General features: G+C 44.4%; 1 protein-coding gene across 7 annotated transcripts in view; it reads right to left on the reverse strand.

Annotated features, from left to right (window-relative positions):
- The window catches only part of LOC107270148 (transcription factor AP-2-epsilon), a 124,979-nt gene that overhangs the window by 79,000 nt on the left and 20,601 nt on the right, over positions 1 to 25,378 (reverse strand). Inside the window, exons 1-2 of one of the 7 annotated variants that reach the window (XM_025087725.1) lie at positions 9,108 to 9,979; positions 1,753 to 1,873 (exon numbers count right to left, since the gene is read on the reverse strand). The exons of 4 other annotated variants lie outside the window; for them this stretch is intronic. In XM_025087725.1, the coding sequence (XP_024943493.1) occupies positions 1,753 to 1,815 (63 nt within the window). In that variant the 5' untranslated portion in view covers positions 1,816 to 1,873; positions 9,108 to 9,979. Of the gene's footprint in view, positions 1 to 1,752; positions 1,874 to 9,107; positions 9,980 to 25,378 lie in introns of those variants that run through there. 2 more of the 7 variants (XM_025087718.1, XM_015744924.2) reach the window with 2 other exon arrangements.

Here is a 25,378-nt window from a genome sequence, read left to right on the forward strand (position 1 = left end):
TTTTTTTTTTTTTTTTTTTTTTTAATACCTCCAAGAATCACCCAGACTTCTACCCGGCGTATTCGAATGTTCACCTGGCAAAAAGTTCCAGCGACTTGGACGTCATTATGCTCTTTGTTTATTTCTCTTAGAAAGCTGAGACGGTCTTACGGACTACGTGCACATGTATACGCTGTATTATTGTGCCTTGTGTTTCAGTAATTACCAGCAATTATCGGGGTTCATTACTTACGTTCAAATGCGTATCGCGTTAAAATGATATCTGGGCCAGATCCTCTGAACTCTCGGCCAACGGAGATTTCGTTCGGCCGGGCCGCGATTTGATAGATGATTCTGGTGCAACAGGTACACAATCCGTTAACTGATAGCAGTAATTAGAGCCGTGTGTCACTCGGAACAAAAGCTGCCCCCTGGCGTAGCTGGCATTTGGCATTTATCACTGCTTGACTTACGTTAGGAGAGTCCGAAGGGCGAGAAGGAGAAAGAGTACGGTGCTGCCCTCTCTTATACGTGTGCGCGCACACGCTGACTCCTCATTCTCGCTCTCGTATTTTGCCTTTGGGTTATGGCGGCCGGTTTCATCTAATGTACTAATAACATAGTGGCAACCCGACGATTAATAACGGAGCGCGGCTTTTACTGAAAGCATAAGACCAGCTTGCGACTAGTGGGTGGACTCTTGTAACTGGCCATCATCGAGTATTCCGTATTCGGTAAAGGGAATACAGTGTCGGATGTGACGGAAATAAAAAAAAAGTCCGAATAATCGTAGGTTTCTTTTTTCTTTTCCTTTAGTCCGCACAAAATTGATAAGCCCATATCGCCCTACCAATAATTATATTCGCGTCAGCACGAACTCTCTACCCATATCAATACCGTGTAATAAGTGCCTCGTATATATGGGGGGTATATTGGTTAACCCCTTGCTGAGTGGGTGAAACTAATATAATAACGATCATTTGTATTACGTATTACAACTCGGTCACGCTGTGCGAGCGATTCCTCTTGCTGCTGTTAAAATCTATACTATGCGCCATTGTAAGGAGATACTCCACCTGTGCTTCGAGCATTATTCTGGTATTACTTTACATCAACAGCAGTTTCAGTAAATGTAACGAGAATAATTAACGGCGAAGTGAGCCATTGTGAGGGTAAATTTAAGTCGCGTTGTTTGACAGCGAGACGAAAGTAGAGAGTCAGGTTTATAGCCGTCTATAAGGTAACGTAATAATCATGGGTCTTCTACCATCCCTTGCTCACCTCCCTTACTCGGCCACCCCCCTGACCACCCAATAACAACAGTCCAAACCTTATTCGATGTTTCTCTGACTTCTTCTTTCCCCCTTTTCTTCACCCTTCGAAATTCTCAGTAAGCTCGAACTGCTTTGCAGACTGGAACGAGTCTCGAGTCTCAACACAAATAAGATAATCTCCATTATAAACTGAGAGGCAGGGTAAGTAAACGGCGAGGAGTTATTTACTTGCTGTGCCAGTGGGGGCTCGCAGAGGAAACAAAGTAATGGCACAGAGAACGCGAATAAGAAGCAAAGAATCCGCTTTGGTTAATTCGAGAGTCGCGCATGCGCGTTGACGGCTTACGACGTTGCCTAGCAACGGTGTCAACAAGGCATAAAAGTACGTGGATTTAACTATTTTGTCAGATAATACGACACACTGATTGTACTATAACGAGTATAAATTCATGTGATATCGAAGCTTATGTAATTTTTATAAGAGAATTACGTGACTCACCCAAGATGTCCCGCAGTCGGCACTTCCAAGAGTCTGAAAGGCCGGTACGCATCTAAACGTCATCCTGACGTACCTCTAGTATGGAACCAGATGATTAAGTACTATCGCTCTCCGGTCACAACTTACCTAGAACAAAACAAAACACTTAGTTAGTGATCTAGCTGATCATTGAGGCATTGTTTCTTCATAATTATTCGCTTCCTATGTTTTCAGATTATCGTACGGTTACAAAAGTGACGTTAATGTTTGGATATATAAAGTCGCCGGAAATCATCACAAGGATGGTGTCCCGTGGCGATGCACCGTACACAGTGTACTTCTTCTTGGATCTTTGATCCTGCTCGAACCGACTCGATTTTATATCACCGCAGGAGATCTTTAATCCCTTCCTTTCACGCACTCTTCTCCACGTAATCCCAGTGTTGAGTTTACTATGCACTTTTCTACATTCTAATTATACCGTATATCTGCACTCGATACGATTGCAGCAAACAAATGTATCAGTTCTATAGAATAGAAATAGAGATTGTCACGTGAGTACAGAAAAATACATTATTTAATTAAATGTTAATATTGCCTATGACTGAAAGAGTAAATTTGGAAATAGTCACGAGTATAAGGATTCCCTTAAAAGTGCATTGTAATTTATTGCAGTTGCAGTGCTCTACCTTGGTATTGTTATACGGACCTATACCCATAGTGCTTATGCACTGTATTATACACAGACACTCTACCACCATGTGCGAGAGTTCGCCCTAATGAAAACTTGTGCACCATGCAGTGATAATTGTCAAGGAAATTGAATTCTGACGCATGCACTCTGACTGCAATACCGTAATGTATTAGAGATGCAGACAGTGGGATATTTCTGTATTATTGTGGCGGGACTGTTGCTTCAACCGTTGCTCGCTTGATTACTACACACTGCATACAACGTACGTCACATATGTAGAGAATTTCCTGGACTACGACGTGCACGCCGAGTTCAACTGCACTAGTTTAATACTTTAACGCATATTAGCGAAAGCTGCACAAAAATTTATTGCACCTTCACAATATACATACCGATAGTATATAATTTGGTACAGCAGAATATCAACTTTGACACCGATGTACCTTCGTTAACGGCTACCCAAGAACTGACCTCTCATCTTTCTGTCACCTTGATCGCAAGCTTCAATAATCAAAACATACATTTCCACACGCAAATCCGCCCAATTTGCTTCGAGCGCTACACTATATAAAGAAATCAACACGTTAAAAGAAAACGAAGGTGCAAAATATACACAAAAAAATAATCATCGCATAAAACTCCTTCGTGAGATGCAGAATAAAAATAAAAATTTACAATCATACAAATTCACATATTTTAACAACCATGGAATTATCCTGTCCATGTGCTGTCGGTATATTGAATGAATTAAAAAATTAAATTAAAATATCCACTCGTTCCAACAGGTAAAAATTTCACTCGCAAACGTTACAGCGTACAAATTTATTAGTCAGTCGAAAAAAATTGCTAGAAACAATTCTCTCTCAAGTATCTCGAATACGAGGTGCAAAATACAAGTTTTATGGCCTAGGAATACAGTAGTGAAATAAAAACCTAATAACACATAACAAGGCTTCCCAGTCCGTAGCAGCATAAATGACAAGATAATTATAAAAATATAAACAGATACATATTACTTTAATAGCACAGATCGTAAATGCATCTACATAACATTACCAGTGCATACAACATGCATACACCTACTGTAAATACGTTCAACTGTAACAAACGATTAGGGTGAAAACGGGTAGACGTCCTCCCCACCACCCACTCTCCCTATAGAAACGAGCAATCCATGGGGGTCTAATAATTCATTATTGTTATCTTGCAGCCCACTCCTCTGTCATATCTCTAATATCACACAGATGCTATTCGGCGTATCGGGCTGTCCCGATCGAATTTACAGATATAAGATCCTATCGATAGAGCAGGGAGGCTTAATCGCGCCAAGGACGCAATACTCATTCAGCTCTCATTAGCGGAACCAGCGCGGTGATGCCACGTGCTGGACCACTTGAGTAATCTCATTCCGAAGAAATAACAAAGGGATACGTCTATAGGTTAAATCTACGAGTATGTAACAATCCCAAAAAAAAAGTAATTAACGTATGGATAAAAACCGTATATACAGGGTGTTCCGAAACTACCTGACCCGGTGGGTATGGCGGTGTTCGGGAGGCTTCACTGATCACGAAAATTACCTTCTTTTTGTCCGGAAGGTCATAGTCTTTAAATGGGAGCAGGTCAAAGTTGACCAATCAGAGGGAGGCGTCACGAGAAACGTAGGCACCTACGAACTCTGAGTTTTCTTACCTCGCTTTTGTTTCTCGGTGGCTTCGGGCAGGATGACGTCAGCCGAAGACGTGTCTATTGGAAACAAGAAACAAGAAAAAAAAAAAGAAACAACAAACGTAGGTGCCTACGTTTCTCTTGACGCCTCCCTCTGATTGGTCAACTTTGACCTGCTCCCATTTAAAGACTATGACCTTCCGGACAAAAAGAAGGTAATTTTCGTGATCAGTGAAGCCTCCCGAACACCGCCATACCCACCGGGTCAGGTAGTTTCGGAACGCCCTGTATATACGTACACGTAGAAGGAATTCCAAAACACAGTCCAAGAGGATGGTTTACGTAAGCCATCCTCAGAAGGTAGTGATTATATAGGTGCTGGGATAACCGGACGCATTCTTCGGTCAATGAATAAAAGGACGAATAACCACTAAGACTCGGTAGAGTCCAGGGTGTTGGTTCGATGGTCAGTCGGTACAGGTACTGGCTGCGGAAAACGCAGAAAGAGGAACGCGAGATGCAAGCTACGAGATGGGGTCCAGGATGGGGCCGGAGGAATGAATAATGGATTCGAACGTAGCCATGCCAGCACCCAGTTGAATATTCATAATGCATTGCTATATGACTATGTGCTCTGGGCCTCTATATGATGTGTGTACTATGTATATGTATATATATATATATATACGTATCTATATGTATATATTATTACCGAGCTGGGCTTGTGCCGAGTTGAGTTTTGCCGAACTAAGCCGAGCAAACTGAGCTACCTGCTTGAATATGGAGCAGACCCACGTTAGCTGCTCGAACGAGTCCCGAATATACGTATTTTTATCCAACTCGCGAAATTGGGCCATTACTCCGGAAGCAGATTGAAACTTCTTTCCGGGTGTGTATATAGGTATAGTGAAACGTGATAGTGACAGGGAGGCTTCAATTTTATCTAAAGGAATTAATGATTCTCAGTATCGCGGATTACCGGATGATTTTTAACTTGACTGTCCTGCCGCTATATGATGCCTAACGACGTACTATTAAAGAGAGTTAACGACGGCTGGACCACTGGTATTTTTTGATCACTATTTTCTAGGATACCCCTTATATATAGATACATTGATGGGATTTCTTAAAAGAAAACTAGTCGACATTATTTAAATGCTTTTGGAAAATTTTTATATGTATTTATCACTGATCTTGGCCTTCTCTGTTATATCGGATATTGGGTGTCGATAAATTCAAAATTAAATTTCGATTTACGTTATATATGTATTTATGGATACGGTTGGACTTTTAATTTTCCCGCGTTACGTTTCTTCACTGGATTGGATTTAATTATCTAAGTGATTTGTTGCCAGACTACTCGCGCGGTACTGGACCTGATATTAAGTCGAGATCATTTTCGTATCTGCTTAATTAGTCCCTCGATATCCTCGATACAGATACTCAACACGAAGAAAAAACGATTAATTTGAAAAAATGGACGAGTTGTGAATAAATAAAAAAAAATTGAAAAAAGAAATGTTTATTCAAAATTCACACGCGTGACAATTTGTACGGCTGGTAAAGCAGATCGTTACCTTACCGACGTGTAAATTTCAATTCTTATAACGAGCTTCGAGCGTGGATCCTAATTCGTAAGGTTGGCAAGACCGTAAATATAATTGAAAGTAAAATAAGCAGGCGCACGAGGTGAAGAGAAGAAGAGTCGGTCTTACGTACTACAGGAAGAAACGTGGTAGCGAGATCTTCGCTTCGCAACATTCCAATCTGTTACAATTACCGAATAATTCCAATGTTGGCCAGCATTGAAGCAAAGGAACCTGAAATTAACTTGATTAGAGGCTACCGTTCGTAAGGATGCCTACTACTGGAATTTAACCAGTTATTATATAGATAGTAGCTACGAGGCCCTATACGTGTTAAGGCAGAACGTGCTTCACGAAATTAGGTTCTCAACCTATCGCCAATTCTTTCACTTGTTATCGGACGATCGAGCCAATAGAAAATTAATTAATCAAAAGAACAATGCGCACGTCAATGGAGATATTGATCTTTATAAATATTGATTAATTTTTAATATTTTTATCCGACACCCGTGCGCACGGTACCCTGTAATTTTTTATTCATCACGATCAATTAAACTGTCAATGGTTATAATTAAAATATACCACGGGGTATCGATTATCGATAATTAAACCTGAATTGTGAAAATATCACTGGTGCCATTAAAAATACGTTTACAGTGAAATGATAGCTGGGAAAAATTTTTCGTAAAATACACTTTTGTGTATACCCTCGAAAATTACTCCGACACGATCTGGGTTCCGACTGGGAAAATTTTATGATTTTTCATTTTGAGTAAATGGATGGGGAGGGAGGGGGGACATCAAAAGGGGATGTACCTATCGATACAGATAGTCAGGTATGATGCCAGACGAAATGAAATTAAAAAGTGATTTTACCTGTTGAACACCCAAGCGATTAAATAGAAATTTGGCCCTGATCTCAGAATTATGAGAATTACCTCGATAGCCCCGTCATTAAAATCCCTCTTTGATTAATTTATCCGGCTGTTATTTAGCCACACGGAATTCAAAGGTTTTTGCTGCTCTCCTAGCTCACCCGGTGATAAATCGTTTAATTTAATAGGCAATACACTAGCACGGCCTGTACACAAGATAGCACTACGATCAGCAAGACACCCCTGCATGCAATCGCCATACACGCACCACGTGTAAAAGACGCTTTTGTTGCCAGACTGAAGAAACTGTGTGAGAAATAAAAAAAAAAAAAATTTATATATCTCTTCCACGCCAAGTATCTGAATTACACGAATTGAAAAAAAAAATTTTTTTTTTCCAAAAACGCCAAAGAAACAACCCAATTTTATTACTAAAGAATACAAGCAAAGTGCGAACCGTTCGAACTAATGTGTTATGCCGCGTATGAGTTGTCAAAAAAGAAAAAAAAAAAGGTACCAAATGGCAAAGGGTTCCGAGGGTTTCTTTTCACAGAGGTTAATCAGGGTCGGTACACTGTCTGGCAAGTTCGGTTCGGTTGGCGAATGGCTAGTTAGCAGGAAGATTGGCTTTCTTGGCCGTATTGGTCCCATCTGCCACTGACGTTATTGGTACCAGCCAAACACACGGCAGTAAAGTCGACTAAGCTGACGGTTATTTATTGCTCGCGGTGGCACAGGTGAGTGGGACCAAAGCCAGGCACACACAGAGGTATTTAACACGTGGAATCGCTTATTGGATTCAAAATTCTTCTCCGAGACTTCTCCTCCCATTAAACTCTTAAAAGGACCCGACCTCACGCTTCGAGGACCGGAGCCCAAGCTCCTCCGGATACGAGCTTAGTCCTGGCCCTGCCAATCCATGATCTCAAGCACTGACCCCGCGCGTACCGATCGATATTGACCTTCGAATAAAAAAACTTCCAAAACCTAATTTTCCCAAATTTAATAAATTTTTAGCCACTACGTGCAACCGAATCAAGTGCACCTGATTCGCCGATAGCAATCTCTGCGCGTCATCGAAGCGAATAAGAATCCTCTAAAGTGAAGTTCTCGGTGCCGCAGAGCCAATGTAAAATAATGCTCTCTTCTTGATTGAAACGTCAGCCTGGAGGAGTTATGTGGTGGTACGGTTTATGCAGTATATATCTATGTACGTATGTAACTACTCGATACCCAGCTGTAGGTCGTAGGCTGCTATATTCTTGATTGCCCCGCGTGAACTACCTACGGAGTACCTATAGGTACCAGCATAGGTACATAATACTGCACGTGTTTGCCATACGTATATAGGTATACGCCATTGACTGACTATATGCTTATACATACGAGTAACACATGCCTACAGCAACCTACGAGAAGAATGAAGTAACTGGCGATCGTAAAGCACTGAAGGCGCCAACGGTAACAAGACAATCGTTGCACCAGCCTGTCTGTACGTTCGATCGACCATTAACAACCTAATAAGTGCATCCTGCGATTGCACTCTTTCGGCACTGATGAAAAAAAGAAAAGGAAAAAAAAAAAGGGAAAAGAAAAAAAACCCTTAAACGCTCCCGACTAAAATTTCTTATCCCAATAAAAATGTAATCGCGTGAGGTCTGCCGCTTTTTGAAATAACGTATTAACTAAAGCCCAAGTGAATAAACTCTGTCCTTTACCTAATTCCACAAATTTACGTGACGAACGTATGCACGGAGACACGTGGTACTTTTGCGCCGGACAGTCCTTCGTCTTCGTGTGTGACATTTCATTGGATAGCGCTCTAGGGTAATTGATAGAAAATTTTATTATTTATACGTATATATGTACCTGACGTTTATCAATAACAAGCAAATATCACGTGCGAGCTCGGACTTACATGGACGAACGTATAAGGCCCGTGGCGTAACGTAAGTTCAAGAATGATTCCATTGCGAGAGGATTTTACGAGTGACTCTTTAAAGCCTGTCATTAGACCGTCTGCGGTTGCGCACCGCGTGGATAGTTACCAAGGAATTTACAGTGATTTACTGCTCAGTATTACGCATTTATATTCCACATGCCTGACGTATCTGTTTCACTTAGAGCGGAGGAGCCTGAATTCCCGTAGGCTGGAGCAACGTTCGGCTGCGCTATTGCGCGAGCTGATGACAATATTGTCATCGGGGACTAGCGTACTAGTACATACACCACGCACAGGGTACTTGCCGGCTCTGATTACCCTTTAACAGGTGCCCTCTCCGTGCCGCCACTATCCACCATACTTTGCTTGTTTGTTAATTAGTAAATAATGAACTCTCCCTTTTCGTGGCTATTGCGTGCAGGTAGACAGACACGGGGTCTTCTTTATGTTGGGTCGTAACGCACGGGTTGCTCGGGTTAAAAATTTCTCTCGAATTCCGCCGAGTTTCTATACGATCGGTATTGAGAAGTTTGCATTAATAATACCAGAGGCTAATATCGTGGGCTCGCGTGTGCATAAACGTACGTGGCTAAAGTTTGAAAAGATTTTACCATTTGGTGCATTCTCGCGGTGTTATAGTAGTCGAGATTCGGCATTCGGGCTTCGTTGACGCTGATCGGCGTGACGCTAACTAAGATAACCCTTAAAGCCCCGTTGAGTTAGCTCCCGTTTCTTAGATTTATTCTTCTACCTTCCCGGTCTCTTATTGGCACGGTGCACTCACTCATCCACTTGAACACAGTCACTCGCGCACGAGGTCTCTCCCGCTTTGTCTCTCTCGGTAGAAGGAGAGGCCGCTCGCGAACTGTCGCCGATCCACTTGTGAACGATCATTCAGTCATCGCGATCAGTTCGCACGTGGAAACGCGGCTGCACTTATATTCCTATTTGGCATTCGATTTCGGACTGCTCGGTTGCACTTTGGAGTAACCAAGAGACCCGTCGATCACTCGTGTTGTTTTCGTGCGTCGATCCGATCCTCTTCGATCGAGGTGCCTTCTTGTCGATCGTCTTTGAATATCGCACAGGATCGTTGCGATACACTTGAGCTTAATTTTTCTCAACGACCCGGTCCTGTCGATTCGACTTCCGACAAGTCGGATTTCACTTTCGAATTAAAAATATATTTGTCCTCGTCACACTCGCGCAATTTAATTGTCGTTAACGAGTGATCGTGATAGCGACTGATTGATCGACACCGCGTCGACGGGGATATATCATGGACGTGAAAACATTATGGAAATTCGCGAGCTGACTGTTTACCTGGATATCGATCTCAACGCCCCCCGGATGATTCGCGACTTTCGACCCGGAATCTATATCGATTTTACACCGGATCGATATTGTTCCCGATATCTGGACCTTTGTATAGGTACGTATGGGCTTAACCGTCGTACAGGAGGACTCGAGGGTTACTGCGCCCGCGGGGCCTTAGCTACCAGAAAGAAGTGGTCCTGGGTCCTGGTGGGAGTTACGCGCTGGGAGCGGTCCCGGGGCCTGACGATTTCAGCCTGTTGCTCATTGGCCGGTAACCGGAGAACGGGGACCAACTGGTTCTCGAAGAAGACGATTGCTCCGGGCCTCGGTCCCTCCCAGACGCTACCATTGGCTCTTGCGAGGGGCCCAGACAGGACTGGGAGACCACGAGTCGACGTGCTTTGCGATCTGCGACTCGCCTTCCGATCCCCAGATAAGCTCCTGCACAGATCCTTTTGTTCCTTGAGTAAAGGATAAGGCCCCCGTCAATTTACATGCTATTTCCTACATTTCTGAGAGTCTAGAAGATATTTCACATTTTTTTCAAAAAACTTATCAACGCTTCTTTAATATTCGCTCTGGTACCAGACTTTACCCTTTTTCAAATGGATTCATCCAAGTTCTAACTTGCTAGATATAACGTTCACACGGTGTTCACTGAGAAATCGTGTAACGCATTTTACTTTGACAAGACCCATTTCTGAAACGGAGTACAGAGTCTGGTAGTCTCTCATAAACTATTCGTATCTGCCCTTTGAGAAGTGTCTCTGTAAACATTATGAATGCGGGCCCATTGTCAGCATGCACCCAGGACCCACTAAAGACCGCCCATGACCCAAGACCCTTCCTTTTGCGGTGACCCCCTACGTCTCATCTGCAGCCTATGATTGGTTAACAACCTAATGGATGGATCCAGTGGGACTTGGTGAATGAAAGGGACCCATCCGGTAGCTATGAGAAATTAATCTTCCAAGTTACAGGCTGACCCTTTTCGAATCTGGTAGAAGAAGGAGTAAGGCCCATGGGAGATTTCAATATCGCTGACAAGTATGCGGATGCACTCAGTCAGTTTTACACGACTCTACGTAATCAGTGACGTATCTAAGTTAATATCACTGTGAAATCAGTTTAGCCAATTCTCGGGATCGTGACTACCGGAGTTCAAGCTATTCGATAATGAATTTCGATTCGGTGCACTTCGCAGCGTGGATCCAATAATTTCACACTCGAAGGCGTTAATCCAATTTTGTTTTTTTTTTTTTCTTTTGTGAAATAGGTAAAACACGTCGGACTGATGAAATTCGAAGATCCGTTACTTAATACATTAATTCTGTAAGCTCTGATTCGGGTTTGCTTAAATCTCATATCTTATGAAAATTAATTAGTGTATATGTACCTATTTACATACGACCTACGACCTTTGACGAGTGTGTACTCAATGACTAGATGTTAAATATAATAGTAACTTATCCGGCAAATATCCTATGCTAATTTCCGCGGAATTACTCAATGTCGATGTACACGATTAATTACAATATCCACGTACCCAATTACACTCACGTATCCGTGTAACGCAAGATCTTTTATGGCGACTGTACAGACTACGAATTATAACGTAAGTATATGCTTCGTGAAGAAAATTAAGCACGACTAAAATTATCCCATAATAATGCAATATCAAAGTACTTATTTAAATTCTGCTCGGTTAGATTTCATACTGCAATCTAATGTACGAACCTGGACGAACTTACATATAGATCTATACAAATCTACACGCGATTGATATTTTCATGTGAAAATACAAAAAAAATTCATTAATCCAACTAACCAGTTCAATTTTAGTACACACCGTACGCCACAGTGCCCATAAATACTCGACGTAATTATTAACAAGAATAAAGAATTTCCATAAAAATATACTAGCATATAAAAACCAGTAGATATTTTGAATATGAACGTGACTCAGGGCGTAACCAAAGAGGTACGTTGGTGTAAGGTATCTTATTGATCTGGTACCCTGGGGCGTGTCATCCTGGGCTGTTTGGCCGCAGGGAGGACCACAGCTAACCCTAAAGCAAAGGGGACCCGGGCGACGGCGCATGCCCAACATCCTCGTTTCTCTGCCTGGAGGGTTAACTTCCAATCACCGGGAGCTAGAAGCCCCTTTCGCTCGAGGGGTTGTCAAGACTTTCGTGGAGAAAGAGAAAAAAAGGGGGAATCCCCACACGCATGCGCAGTAGCTCTTTCCATTCTTCCTCCTCTGTCTGAACCGATCCTAAGGGTTGGTCACCGCTCTGTTTTGATATTCCGTCTCCCTTATCACTGCCACAGCTTCGACCCCGTACTTCCGTCCACCCCTGTTCCTTCTTAGGGTTATCTCTTGCACTGACTTTTTTTTTCTTAGTTACCTTAAAAAAAATATATATAAAACTATTAATACCAAAAACGTTAACGTCAATGACATCGCTTACAGGGATAACCATCGGTTGTTCTTACACCGTACACCAGACTCCATGTAATTCACGAGCTGCTTTTACGATTCCTCGAATTATTCGCATCCTCTCGAGAAACATTAAAACTCGACGGCCGCCAGCATCAGGACTTCCAGTGAAAATCCCACTTCCGCCGTAACTCCCAAGCACTTAACGTTGTTAGCGTAGAAACCAGGGGTCCTTCGGATAAAACAAACAATACTTATACGCGTAACAAAAAAGAACAAAATTACCTACCAACCGTCTAGAATGTATTCGGGGGCAAAAAAAAAAAGGAAGGTACATACCCTTGTACGAGAGATCCGCCATCTTTCCCCGTGCACGGGTCCCTCTGCGTAGGCATGCTTGGCGATCGGGCCAGGGTGTGCAAGTCGCGAAGGCGAGAGAGAAGCAGGCAGAGAAGCGTAGGATAAAAGGAAAAAGAAAAAGACAAAGATAAAACAAGAAGAAAACGTCGGTGCAATAATCGATGATCGGAGTTATAATGAATGAAGTATGTCTTGCTGGAAGTGGAGGTGGACGAAGTAGTGATGCCGCGGTGCGGGTAGGGCGGGTATGGTACCTGAGGACGGCCTGGGGCATCCGTAGGGAGATCATCTCGACTGTAATCCAGGGTGCATCGCGGTATCGCGTATCGCATCGAAATCTTCTGGACTACGCCGAGGTAAAACGTAAAAGTAACTAATTATAATAAGGTGCCGGGGGTACCTCGTAGTAGTCCAGGTGCCTGCACGCTCTTTCGCGATTATCCACCACGTATTATATTTATTGCGCGAGCTTGCTCTAGCAACGTGAGAATTATAACGCGTCGCAAGGCACTGATGGCGCGTACGCAAAGCACGCTAATGGTCGTCGAGAAACAAAAGCTTCGTGACTTTTGGATCGGGGGACAATTTTTTTCATTAGAAAAGAAATTTTTTTTTTTTTTTTTTTTTCGACAAACAAATAAATCCCGTATAAAAATATCGTAATTCGCTGTAATACGGCGGGTCTTTTTACCCGTGCGAGATAGAAGCACGGCAATTGACTGTCGTACAAGTTAATTAGAGCGAGGACTAATTAGATATATCGAACGTATAATCTTCTGTACACGAAGACGAACTTACGAGCCCTGCGAAAACTAATTGAGTTTCTCAAAGTGCGGAACGTTATTAATCATCCACGTTACTCGCGGTATAAACTGGTACGCGGGGACAACGTTGCCTTAAGTTTTCTCGCCGGAGACCGAAGATATTGTAGAAAAGTTTCGTAACGATGTAAACGACCCCAAATAAAACTCCACGACAATACAGACCCGAGTTTCTCAAACAATAATTGGCACGCAATACATAGCAGGGATTACGAAATTTAGTACCAAAAAATCCAAACTTGCTTATTACCATGAAAAAAACAAAAAAAAAAATACAAGAGTGCCAAGACGGGGTAGGAAGAAAATAAAAAATTTCGTAGAAATTGCAAAAAAAAATCGAAATTTTACAGCATCCCCAAAACACGTCTCCAAGCAGCCGTATACCCGTATATACCCAACGTGAAGTAGTACAGCAGAATTATTCGGTCTCGAGCATATATACGCAGTACAAGATAGGAAACCATAGCAGTACCAACCAGACGCCTGCCATGTTAGGCTTTCCTATTGGTGGGAAAACGTCGGAGGTATATAACCATAGATGATAGCATATATATATATATACTAAAGTACATATATGCTATAGGAAGGCGACGATGGGAATAGAAGGTACCATATGACATAAGTATATACAGATATAGTCGAAGCAGACACATACCATACAAGCACTAGGTACCAACCTAAGAACTTACACCCTTACAGAATGTTATAGGAGTCACCCGCGATAGAATTGATCGAAGAAGGAAGGATTGTAGGTACGAGATAGTGTGTGTGAGAGAGAGAGGGAGAGAGAGAGAGAGAGAGAGAGAGAGAGAGAAAGATAGTGAGAGGTCAGGGAGGAGACGAAGGAGGATACGTAGGAGGTTGAGCCTCCGGCGCAAGCGCCCCTCAGGCGACGTCACATCGATTCCTCGGAGCAAGGGCTTACAAAATGGCCGCCGGCGTTCCATTCCTTCCGCGCTGTTCGTACAGGGTACGCTTCCGTCTATCTAGGTCCTCTTTGTCTGAGGTGTACGCGAGAATAGCGTCGGGGGCCTCCCGGAGTACGAGAAAATCGATGCACCTTAGGGATAGGGCCACGGAGTGACGGGAAACCGAGGGCGAACGGGGGATCCCCGTCAGCTCGTAAGAAATTGAATTACTAACCGAGGCATAAGGTGCAACCCACCGAAACTAAACTGTCCTCCTAACAAAATGCCTAATCTCGCGAAAACTCAACTATCTTTGACGTTTTAATAGCCGCTACTTGCTAGTAGCTACGCTACTCTATGCTCAGACGTCCTACCGTTGGGTAAGCAGGTGCTATGAAATAAATAAGAAATTTTGATTTCATCGACACCCCATAGATATTTCACATCGACGTCCCTCGGACGGACCCCTCAGTGCGATCGGTATCATCTGCCATTGCACTGATAAGAAATCCATGATAAATTGTTGAATAAAAAAAAAGTTCCAAGTCGATAGTAAATACCTCATGGCGATGCACGCACGCGCGCACACCACGCGAAGTGCATGCTTAAATCATAAATAACGATAAACGCTATAAACAAAGTCGAAAGATAAAACAAAACGAATAACAACGTCGTATATCAACCGGGCCTGACCCTTGCACTCGTTCTAGCCGTAAACTCAGCACTGAAATCGCACTGCCAAACTAATTGGTCTTACCTATCACCTCGCGTCTGGACACCGAGAAGGTATTCGTATCGAATTTCCCAGCGATTTTCCGTCATCAGTTGCCTTAGTTACCCGAGAGCACTGTATACGCCGTAATTAGATACAGGTATATAGACGACAGTGCGAAATGGTCGACTCGAGAATAGTACACCCCCCTATACGTAACGTTATTATACCACGGCATCCATTATGCCGTCTATAAATAGGTATTTTGACATAACGAAAAATACGTGTATTTATCAGTGATCAACGACCGCGGCCACCGTACACTCTGGCATTAAATGCAACCGAGCTCCATTCTACGGTGACCATGAAATGACGCTTCGATATGCATGCACCCTGTAGGCCCCCCTTTACTACTGCCCTGCCACGTATACCACGGTAGTCACTTCGTACATACGCGTACTCGCCCGACCATTTCCACCCGCGTTCTCTTCCACTGTATCTAACGCGTGTACTCGTATGCTATACCCATGCACTCACGCACCCTATCCTATATATATATATACCAGACACGTTACGGGGTACGTACTGGCGACCGAGAGCAATCGTGATTTTCCATCCCGTTCGTACGGCCAATGTAAATCGAACGCTGCCTGTGAACAGCCACATGCGACTACGTTTCATTTTGTGTCCCGGGGCTTTTTCAAATTCTGGCTGAACTGACCCACGCGACATTTTCCACGCTCGCGTTTTAAATGAGGGACGTTATTGGTAGATTAATTTATGCTGTTAATTATATGCTTGCTCGATGACGGGATAATTTCGAGCGTTGCGTCATGGGACTTTCGTACGAAGGAGGCTACGTTATTTTTTCATGTACAATTTTGGCGTCGGCCATGTTTTTTTATGGATACAACCTTTGTGCTAGAAATTTTTCTAACGCGTGTATACGTATATATTCGGGAGATCCTGGCCAGGTGCTTGTGGGTTTCTGGATGGGTTCGCATAATTTCTCTGATCCTGAATCGAAAGGATTAGAATCGTCCCTCTTTTGCTACAACCCCGGGCGTTTCTCGGTAGCGCCATCTGTTTTCGGGTAAACAGAACGCCAGGCCCAGTTCCATTCCCGGTTTTCGCCTCGGGACAAAATTCAATTTAGCAGGATGAAGCGTAAACACAGCGGTAAAAATTGCGCGGGAAAAATACCATTCATCGAAGCTCGATTGGCGGAAGTTACGTAAAAAAAAAAGGAAAAAAAAAAATAATCACGGGGAAAGATTTTTTTTTCTCCAAAAATAGTAAAATATATATTCCCTTCGATGAAAAAAGTTAAATTTTTTTTTTTTTTTTTTTTTTTTTTTTTTTTTTTTTTTTTTTTTTTTTTTTTTTTTTTTTTCGAAATTATATATTTTCATCCTATCTCCTTACCTTGTGCACGGCTCGCTTCTGGTATGCCACAGTCACCCTGTTCGCCATCGATGACGTATTTCACTGAATCAAAGATGGAAGCCACGGAGCCGGTTCAAGAAGGTTGACAGGAGAGGTTATCTTCCCGACCGAAATCCTTACAGCACTGGGTAGCACTGAACTTATGATTGATGCGCTTGGTGTCAGCGTCATAATTGAATGAGTACGGCCGTGTGGCTGCGTCGGCACTTGTAACGTCCGCCGCCGCCCCTCCCTGTCCATCTGACCCTGTCCCTTGGGCTTCCACGCTTTTACGTTTCGCCGCCCGCTTCGACGGGGCCGCAGAGCTTCGATTAATTACCGTTCACGAACACCTGGGACTTTAGGAATCCGCGCGCCAGACATTCCGGGACCGATTTCTCTTTCGGGCTATCGGCCATGTTTGTTGAACTAGATGTCGCCACCTGTGCCCTACGGCCTATCGGGCATTGACGTAACATCGTATAGAGTGAAATTTTGCATGTGACAATTTTGACTTTTTTTCTATACATTTCTTTTTCGAACAGTATACTCGCATAGTGTCAGCGATGCCGAAAGAGCATGTATATCTTTTATAAAAATTTTCTATGCCCAACTTTACACTTCCTCTCGGGCGTTATTAGCGCGAACTCACTATACACGTAAATGTACATAAGGTTGGCTCTTTGATGCACCTCGTGACCTACAATCTGACTTGCACAAGAGGAAGCTAGGAAGGTTATTTTTAGGTACGATCCAAAAGAGTTTACCCTGTCGAGGTAGGTCAGTACCATCCACATTGATACAGGGCCTTTCAAAGTTAACTCTCAAGATTTCAATTTCACCCGGACAGTGTACTACTTCGCTATCGTATATTTAAAGGAAGACGAACTTATCGTCCAACCTCGTCGTGACCCTGTTCCACGTACGTTTCTTTCGTACGAAAGAAATTCTCACCGGCTGGTATTATTACGTAATTTTTTTTAAAACAGCCGCGAAACAACTACGAATCTTACGTTTAGTTTTCGTTACTCGAACTAATAATAAAAAAGTTTGCAATATTTTTTCTTCTTTCGAATTTACATACCAATTGACGATACCAATTGGTAGGCCATTTCCGACGAAAGTTAAAGAGACACCAAGTGTGGGAATCTCACGTACGCTACAATGGAATGCTCGGAATGGCGGGCACGCGAGGGCTAACCACCCATTAAAGGGAGCCCTAATCTCTAATTATTTAATAAAAATATGTTTACGACGTGGCGCACCGTACGCCCCTCTACATGCCTTATTCTACCTTTTGCTTCGGCTCAACGTAGAAGGAGTTTAAAGGGTCGAAGGTCGATCTGACGGCGGGCCGATCGTTCGGCCGAACGAGCCAGGAACGTAAAGCAGGATGAACGTACGTCCAGCAATATGTATATATATACACTCCCCGATATACTTTACCCATTAACCTCATTCACCCGAATTAACAACAGTTCTCCCCTATAGACATCTCTCGGTAAAATGACTGGAAATAGAAAAATCAAACGAGCCCATTTGTTCAACAGTACAAGTAATAATACAAGCCATGAACGTTAAAAAAAAAGCTCAACCAAAACCGTATCAATTCACGGACCGACGCCCTCCCCAAATTTCAATCCCACCATTCTTCTATCCAAAGCTAGATAGGTGCCGGTGTGTACACTAGGTCCGTTCTACGTATATAGCTCCCTATGTAGCTCGGTCCAAGCTCCAATATCGTACGTGGCTTTGTCGTGTCTATTTACCTTGGACCGACGACGACGTCAGGCGTCGCCGAACTTCCTGAGAAAATCACGAGTCGTACGCCCTGAGTGACGAAGTTACGAGACTAGAGGTTGGAAGAGGGAAAATTCTCGAAAAAAAAAAAAAAAAATTCAAAAACCTATATACGAATTTTTGAAAAAATGGAAAAAAATTAAAATCTCCATGGGACCTCCTCCCCGAGCTACTTCGCGAGCCGCCATTGCCTCGTCACGTATAACCCCTTTCTTTTCTTATCCCAGCATAAACCACCCACGCTAACCTCCAAAAGGAATACGTTCAAATGAATTAGGACAGACAGACAACCCAGGCCGAGACCATAGTCGGACTCGAAACCAAAATTAAAACTATGGTTATACCACAGTGGAAGCACAAAACGAGCGCCTACCTGCCGGAACCATTGATTATACCGAAACGCTTCCCACACAATTTCTTCAGAGCGTGCAAGTCAAACTGAGCTAAAAAGCGCTAACGGAGTCCGCGCGCCTCTAACTATATCCTCGCGCCACTTAGAAACCACTGTAATTTCCATTAGGGACTTTCGCGTAATCGCTACAACGCAAACCGATACTTTCGGGTATCCCAACAGTGAGCCCGGGGAGTGCCATTATAGAAATCCGTGTTATTGCCAATTTTTAAATGCCGCGTTACGTCATCTTTACGGAAATAAATTATGAGTCGTTCCCATACCTCGTATATCGATACGATTTTTATTAACGATCAATCTAATCGATATCGGGCTCGTTTATCAAATATTACAAAAGGAATGTCTCCCTGGTCTTACTTGGAAGTTGAAAATATTTCTTATTCCTGTTAGAGAAGGCGCCAGGGCGTTCTGGCGGGGTCAACTAACCTTTTCATTAGCCTAACCCCGGGCCAGGCCGCGTCGCGGCCTATAAAGCCCTAAACATTGACGCAAGCAAGATACCCTTGCGAGAGCCGAACTACAAAGTATATAATTATTGGTCTTCCCGGTGAGTAAAGCCTTGTAATTTCGTTGGCGCCATAGAACAGTTACAGGGAAAAACAGAAAGGAACTTGGAGACACGTAAATGGCTGTTATCGTTTACAAAAACGATAGCGCCCTCTGTCCTTAATAAGTTTGATAAACGCCCCGAACATACTGCAATGACGTATTCTCAAATAAAAAAAAAAAAAAAAAAAAACAACCAACAAGCATCCCCAAGGGACAATAGCCTAGATAAAAGTATACATACACGTACACATGGCCATCCACACCTAATGGCAGAGGGGTTAGCAGTAATAACCGGTGTCCATAACAAATGTATCTACAATCCTGACGTTCTCCCAGTTGAATATATAACAGCAACATATACATTATCGAAAGATGCCAATATAAATCCTTCCGAAGTATAAATAAACCCTAGGACATGGGATACCGAGGTAGGATAGAAGTAAATCGAAAAAAAAAAAAGTTATGAAAAATCAAGACTGAAAGTCCACCGGGACGTAGCCTGGGGTGAATGGCTCCCGGGGAACAAGAAGTATTCGTAGACTAGACTTTAAACCGGTCGATCGACGCGTTAGTTACGGGTACTTACGTATGAAAGTATCGATCTAGGTATCGGTGCGACGCAACAAATAACTGCCAGGGCGTATCCGTACCTACGTGGGTACTTGGGTACCATATAGATATACGCGTCCAGGGTTAGTAGGCACTGCTAGACGCGATCCGGAGAAGTACGAAGGCAGTCGGGGCCAGCTAGGCAGCCGAGGCATTATACCAGGCGTGTACGTCCGTACACGCGTATACTATACAGAAAGAAAAAGAGACAGACATGCGGACCGACCGAGGGCCAGACAGACAGGCAGACGGACGGACAGCCGGACAAGCTTCATGGCCTCCAGCGATGCGACGAAGAGCAGATTATCTACTGGATTCAACATGCCGTCTGTCCGTGAGGCTGGCACTGGTATTGCAATTCGAGTCACGTGACGAATAGAAAACTTGTACCAGATATCTGCTTATGAAAATTTGATAATGGGTTATGAAATTATTTTGCAAAAATTTCTTACGAACATGCTCAAGCGGGAAATCGTAATAACGAAAGGTTCGGGGAGGAATTGAAAGGGGCTGTGGACGAGGAGAGCGTACAGGGTATAGGCAAGGCTTGCAAGTGCGTGGGCAGGACTCCGAGTTACATAGGTGAAGACGAAGCGCAAGGCAGCCCGGGGCTCTGGAAGACGAGAAGTGGTTTCGCAACTATACAGGGACCTACCACCGTTGTAGAAGCCATTGCCATGGTGGTAGGTAGAAAGGTTGGCGGATGGGTATACGTACGTGGTGGATCATTGGGCCTTAAGGCCCATCGGATATATATTCGAGCTCGCGCGTCGTGCACACCTTGCGTATAATTAATATCAAGCACGAGAGAGCCATATCGAAAGCCCGTAAGTGTATTCTCGTATCCAAAACCGCGTGAGTATATTTTTGCGACGGACTGTCGCGGTCTGTGGGAAAATAAAAGATAAATAGTAATCTCTAAGGAGGTAACCTATTTTTATAAAAAAATTTTTTTCCTCCAGTCGTTACTTCCGCCCTTTAAAATTTCACTGATTTACCGTCCGAATGATTTATCGTATCTCTATAGGGGCGTCAGGGTCGGTCGGTGGATCCGGCGGATAATGGATCCCAACAAAAGAGTTAAAGTGGAAGATTAGAGCCGATTATCGTGGATCAGGTGCTCTCGCGCGTTTTCATCGTAATTCAAGCACGATCCGACGCGTGGGTGGTTCGTATCCCCTTTACTGTATTGAGATAATGAAAAATTTTCTTGGACCCTGTCGTCCTGATTTTATATTTTGAGATGAGTTTCGAGATCTGGTAACGGCTGATTCCACGTTCTTTGGAATGCTTGGAATTAATGAAAAGTTTTATCCACCTTTTATATAGGTATACAACGGCGGTAGACACATTGGCTTCCAATGGTGGCGGCAGCGATCCGAATCTCTTTCGTAGGACTATCATTTCGAATGATTAGCATAATGACGGGGGATACCGATTGTTTGTTGGCTCCATATATATTTGTGTGCTGGTAGCAAACGCACAGCATCCGATAATGAATAGGATAGTTTCTGGTATTTCGATAATTATACGCATCCCAGAGGCAAATTATAGATTTGCGCTTTCGCCGAATCAAGTACCGAGAACTTCTGCTCCGATCTCGATCTTCGTATCTGTGATAGGCAATGGTGTATGTATGCAGACAGATTGTACAAGTATCCTAGAAAAAGAATTACCTGCCAAGACTATCTCCGGACCATCAAACCGAACCCTTCGAGCTGTCTATAAGCAGCCATCCCTTTTATATTACCTGTTAATTATATTTTCCATAAACTTCTTCCATGCCATTCACCTTGTTTTATGCCCGCACCAACGTGCCGCCTGCCTGCAAATGGATTTATAGCGCAAACCCTCACGAGCTACACGGAGAGTATAGGCTGACGCTTGCAAGGGGTCAGGACTTGTAGGAAACGGACCTGAAACCAGACTTCGAAATTGGATGATCAAGCGATCGATCGATCGGTACAAGAGATCGATGCCGATCAAACTTAAAATCAGTGTATACGGTTAGGTATTTAGGCGGGAAATTTGAATTTGATTCGAAGCTATTTTTTAGAAGCGGCGTTAACCTCGTCACGCCTATATGGTTCGGGCTATAATTTGAAAATAAAAAAAAGTCTCTCGAACCTCGGATAATCGTGTCGAAATACACACGTGATGTTATAAAAGATGGACGGTAATACGTAAAGTATACGTGGGAGAGACTAAATTTGAAGAACGGTCGAACGTTATAAAAAGGATTTCAGAAATGACAAAATGAGGCAAGGATATAAGAACGGAGAGACATTAACCTCGACTCCTCAGAAAATGAATGTTTATGGCGCTTACGCCGCAATTATTATCGAATAAAGAGTCGTTTATAAAGCCTGCCCGCAAATGACACACAATTTTTACAACCGCTAATTCTAGAGAGCAGCGCGTCGCGCCGTCTACTAAGCAACCGAGATTTACTCCGAGAGCGACTGTCTCGGATCCGTATTCCCGTGATTCGAGGGAGCGGTTAAAAATAATGATGTCTCAACTGAACGTAAAGTGGGACCTTGCACCACGAAAAGGTCTCGTCCTTCGAATTTTTTGCATGTATCACGAATCGCAGAAACGGCCCACGAAAATTTTCCCGGGTATAATCATTTGGCGTGTACGAAGATTCGCACGATCCTAAATACGAATAACACGTTGAAATGGACTGTTAGAAAAATTCAAGGAATCCCCCTGGCAACGGGTCCCGGCCACTCCGTGAACCTGTACATCAAGCCCAACCTGACAGCTGAGGAGACGAGGGTGGCCCATTACAGTATTATCTGCGGGCATAAAATTGGAAAATTAGAAACCACGGAGAATGGGACATTATTTCGTTAAAAGATGTCTGAGGTCTTTTTCTCTTAATAACACCGACGGGTCCAACGGGGCCTGATCTGTATACCAAAGGCTAGACAAAAGGTTCATTTATCCTTCTCAAACTATGTATCCCTGAGTAACACGGATAGGCGAATATGAAATTTACAGTCATATCTTTTTTCACTTCTCTACTACCCCCGCTAACTACACCCTGAACCTGCACTTACATGCACTATCTTGTGCGCCTCCTACATTTACTTTGAAGAGTTTAACAGTCGTAATATTCATCGCGTACTTGCAGCACCTACAGTCTTACGACTGATTGACCAAAGAAATACGAAGGCACTCGGGACTCGCGTCTGTTGGCAAAACAATAGGAAAGTCTCACGAGAGAAAAAGAGTTCGACTGCGTCGCGTGTGCGTAGCTCCGAGCCACGTGAAATTGAGGCCCACGATACCTCGGGGCCTTATTTCATTAGGCGCGGGTGCCTGTGATAGGTTCTGATGGGTCACTTAATTGTCAACTTGAAAAAGAGAGTAATGTTGTCAGAAAGAGAAAGTCATAAAGCTATAGCTACTATATACATTGACAGCTGCCTAAAGATCTGGATATTCGAAGTTCATAAATCCTCGGAGACGGGTCACGAGAGGTCATTAAAGTTTCATCACCAGTTGGAGTGTGCTCGACGGTGCGGAAAGGTACTGCGGCAAACGTCATAAAGTTCAGACTTCCAGACCACGGTGTGGACCGTGTCGGTTATAGATAGATCTTCTGAAGAAGCAAGAAAAGCTCTTTTTGCTGGACGGAGCCTTCTACGAGAGAAGTATAAGAATCTAATGCTGCCGATACTGCGGCCTTAACAGTTCTACCCCGTGTAATAGCTCGAAGATCTTTTTCCCCGTATTGAAGTCCCATCGACCGAGCCTCCTCGGGGTTCAGCATCGAAGCAGTAGGTCCAGCCAGCCTCTGGACCCAGAACGCATCAGTTTGCGAATAGAGGAACCACTAGAATTCTGACGACGAGAAAGGCGAGAAAAACACCTAGATAAAAAGTGGTCCAGAAAAAGCTGAAGCTGAGCATATATAATCCTAGATACACGTATACATAGGTGTTAGGTAGGTATTTGCAGTGAGCATCGCTTTGGCCAGTGCTAAAGGCAGCGGGACCATGGCTCGTACGGCGTGTAGTACGCTCCACGGTAAAAGGGAGGGTGTTGGTCGAGTTGAAGGAGGCGTCGGAGGTAGTGAAGGTGGATGGAGGAAGGAAGGAGGGCGCCGCGAGCGTCGAGCGTTCGTGAGGACTGAGGAGAAGGATGAAGTAAGAGGGGCCTGACACGCGATGCCTGCCCCAGGGGCGTAATCACGTGGCGGGCGGCGGGGGCGGCCCAAGAGGACCAAGAAGAAGAAGAACAGGGCCCACGATGCCCAGGACCATCCTCGCCTTCCCTTCTATCCCCCAGCCGCATCTCCCAGTACCTTCTCCCTCGTGGGGACTTGCACAACCTGCCACCCAGTGCACGCAGAGCAGCGATGGACTCTTTTCCTCCCCCCGGGTCAGCATCCCCCCCGCCCTTCGGCGCCGCTACTTCTTTCTCCCTCTTTGGGCCCTCTGAACCCTCTCCGAAGAAATTGAGCTTCCCTACTGGCAGCGCCCATCCCCATCGCAGTGCCACGGGGCACTGTGATTACGCGCTGGTACCGCCGACAAAACAAGACGCTCCAGCGACGGCTACACGTACTTGCTCTGGAGCTTATAACGCGTACCTTGTAAATACCAAAATGCTCGATTGTCCCGAAGGATGACGTAGAACGCGCGAAAGTGCGACCGGCGTCCGCGGAGCTGGTCCCTTGGCCTACAGGTAATATTGTCGCTAGTTCGGTAATGGTGGTGCGAGACCGAGCCCGGCCATCGAGTAGCACGACTGGCCGACTATGGAAATGAGAATGGCGAACGGCGAACGGAGAACGCCTCGGTTCAATAGACCTTCGACCCTTAGGTCTGGATAATTTGTTTACGAGGAACGCACGCAGCCGTGGCCCGATCGCCGGAGGGTGAGCACGGCCGGTCTCTCGGATTCTCCTCCCCGGCCATTTCCAGCCCGAAGAGCCGCTCGCTCGCGCGACCTGAACTCCAGATCTAAGATTTACATACGATTACCGTAGTAAGGTAGAAGCGCACACACCCACGCCGCCCAGTCGTCCCGGGGGGAACGAGGGGGAAGATCGGGACTGCTTCGAAGACGCGGTTCCCGGGGACTCGGTGGGCCCAACCGAAGGGTGTAGGTGCTTTTTAAGTGGGCAGGGATGCTGCTGGCCTCCGGTAGGCCCAGCACGAGTTGCGGATGGTACAGCACGCTCGTAGTGGCTCTGACTCTTCTTCTGAGTCCTGGGGCTGTCGGGATGTCGATGAGCAGCAGTCCGCGTGGGCCGCTCAGTAGGACGCCAGCACCCTGAAGAAGCCGACACCCTTCGGGCGACTTCTCATCGGAACAATGCATGCGCTCTGCCTGGTACCGATCTTCTTCGACGTTTTCGAGCCAATTTTCGTTTTAATGAAAAATCGACCCACCTCCCAGGTACCAATCATCGTCTTCAGATTCGCCTCCGTGTACCAGGGCTGCGACGCGCTGAGATACTTGGTGGCTCGTAGCTTTCGGGTGAACCAGGTAAAGTCGTACGTGGAAAACTAG

This window comes from Cephus cinctus, unplaced genomic scaffold (genome assembly GCF_000341935.2).
Source record: "Cephus cinctus unplaced genomic scaffold, Ccin1 Ccin1_scaffold0076, whole genome shotgun sequence".
Lineage (NCBI taxonomy): Eukaryota > Metazoa > Arthropoda > Insecta > Hymenoptera > Cephidae > Cephus > Cephus cinctus.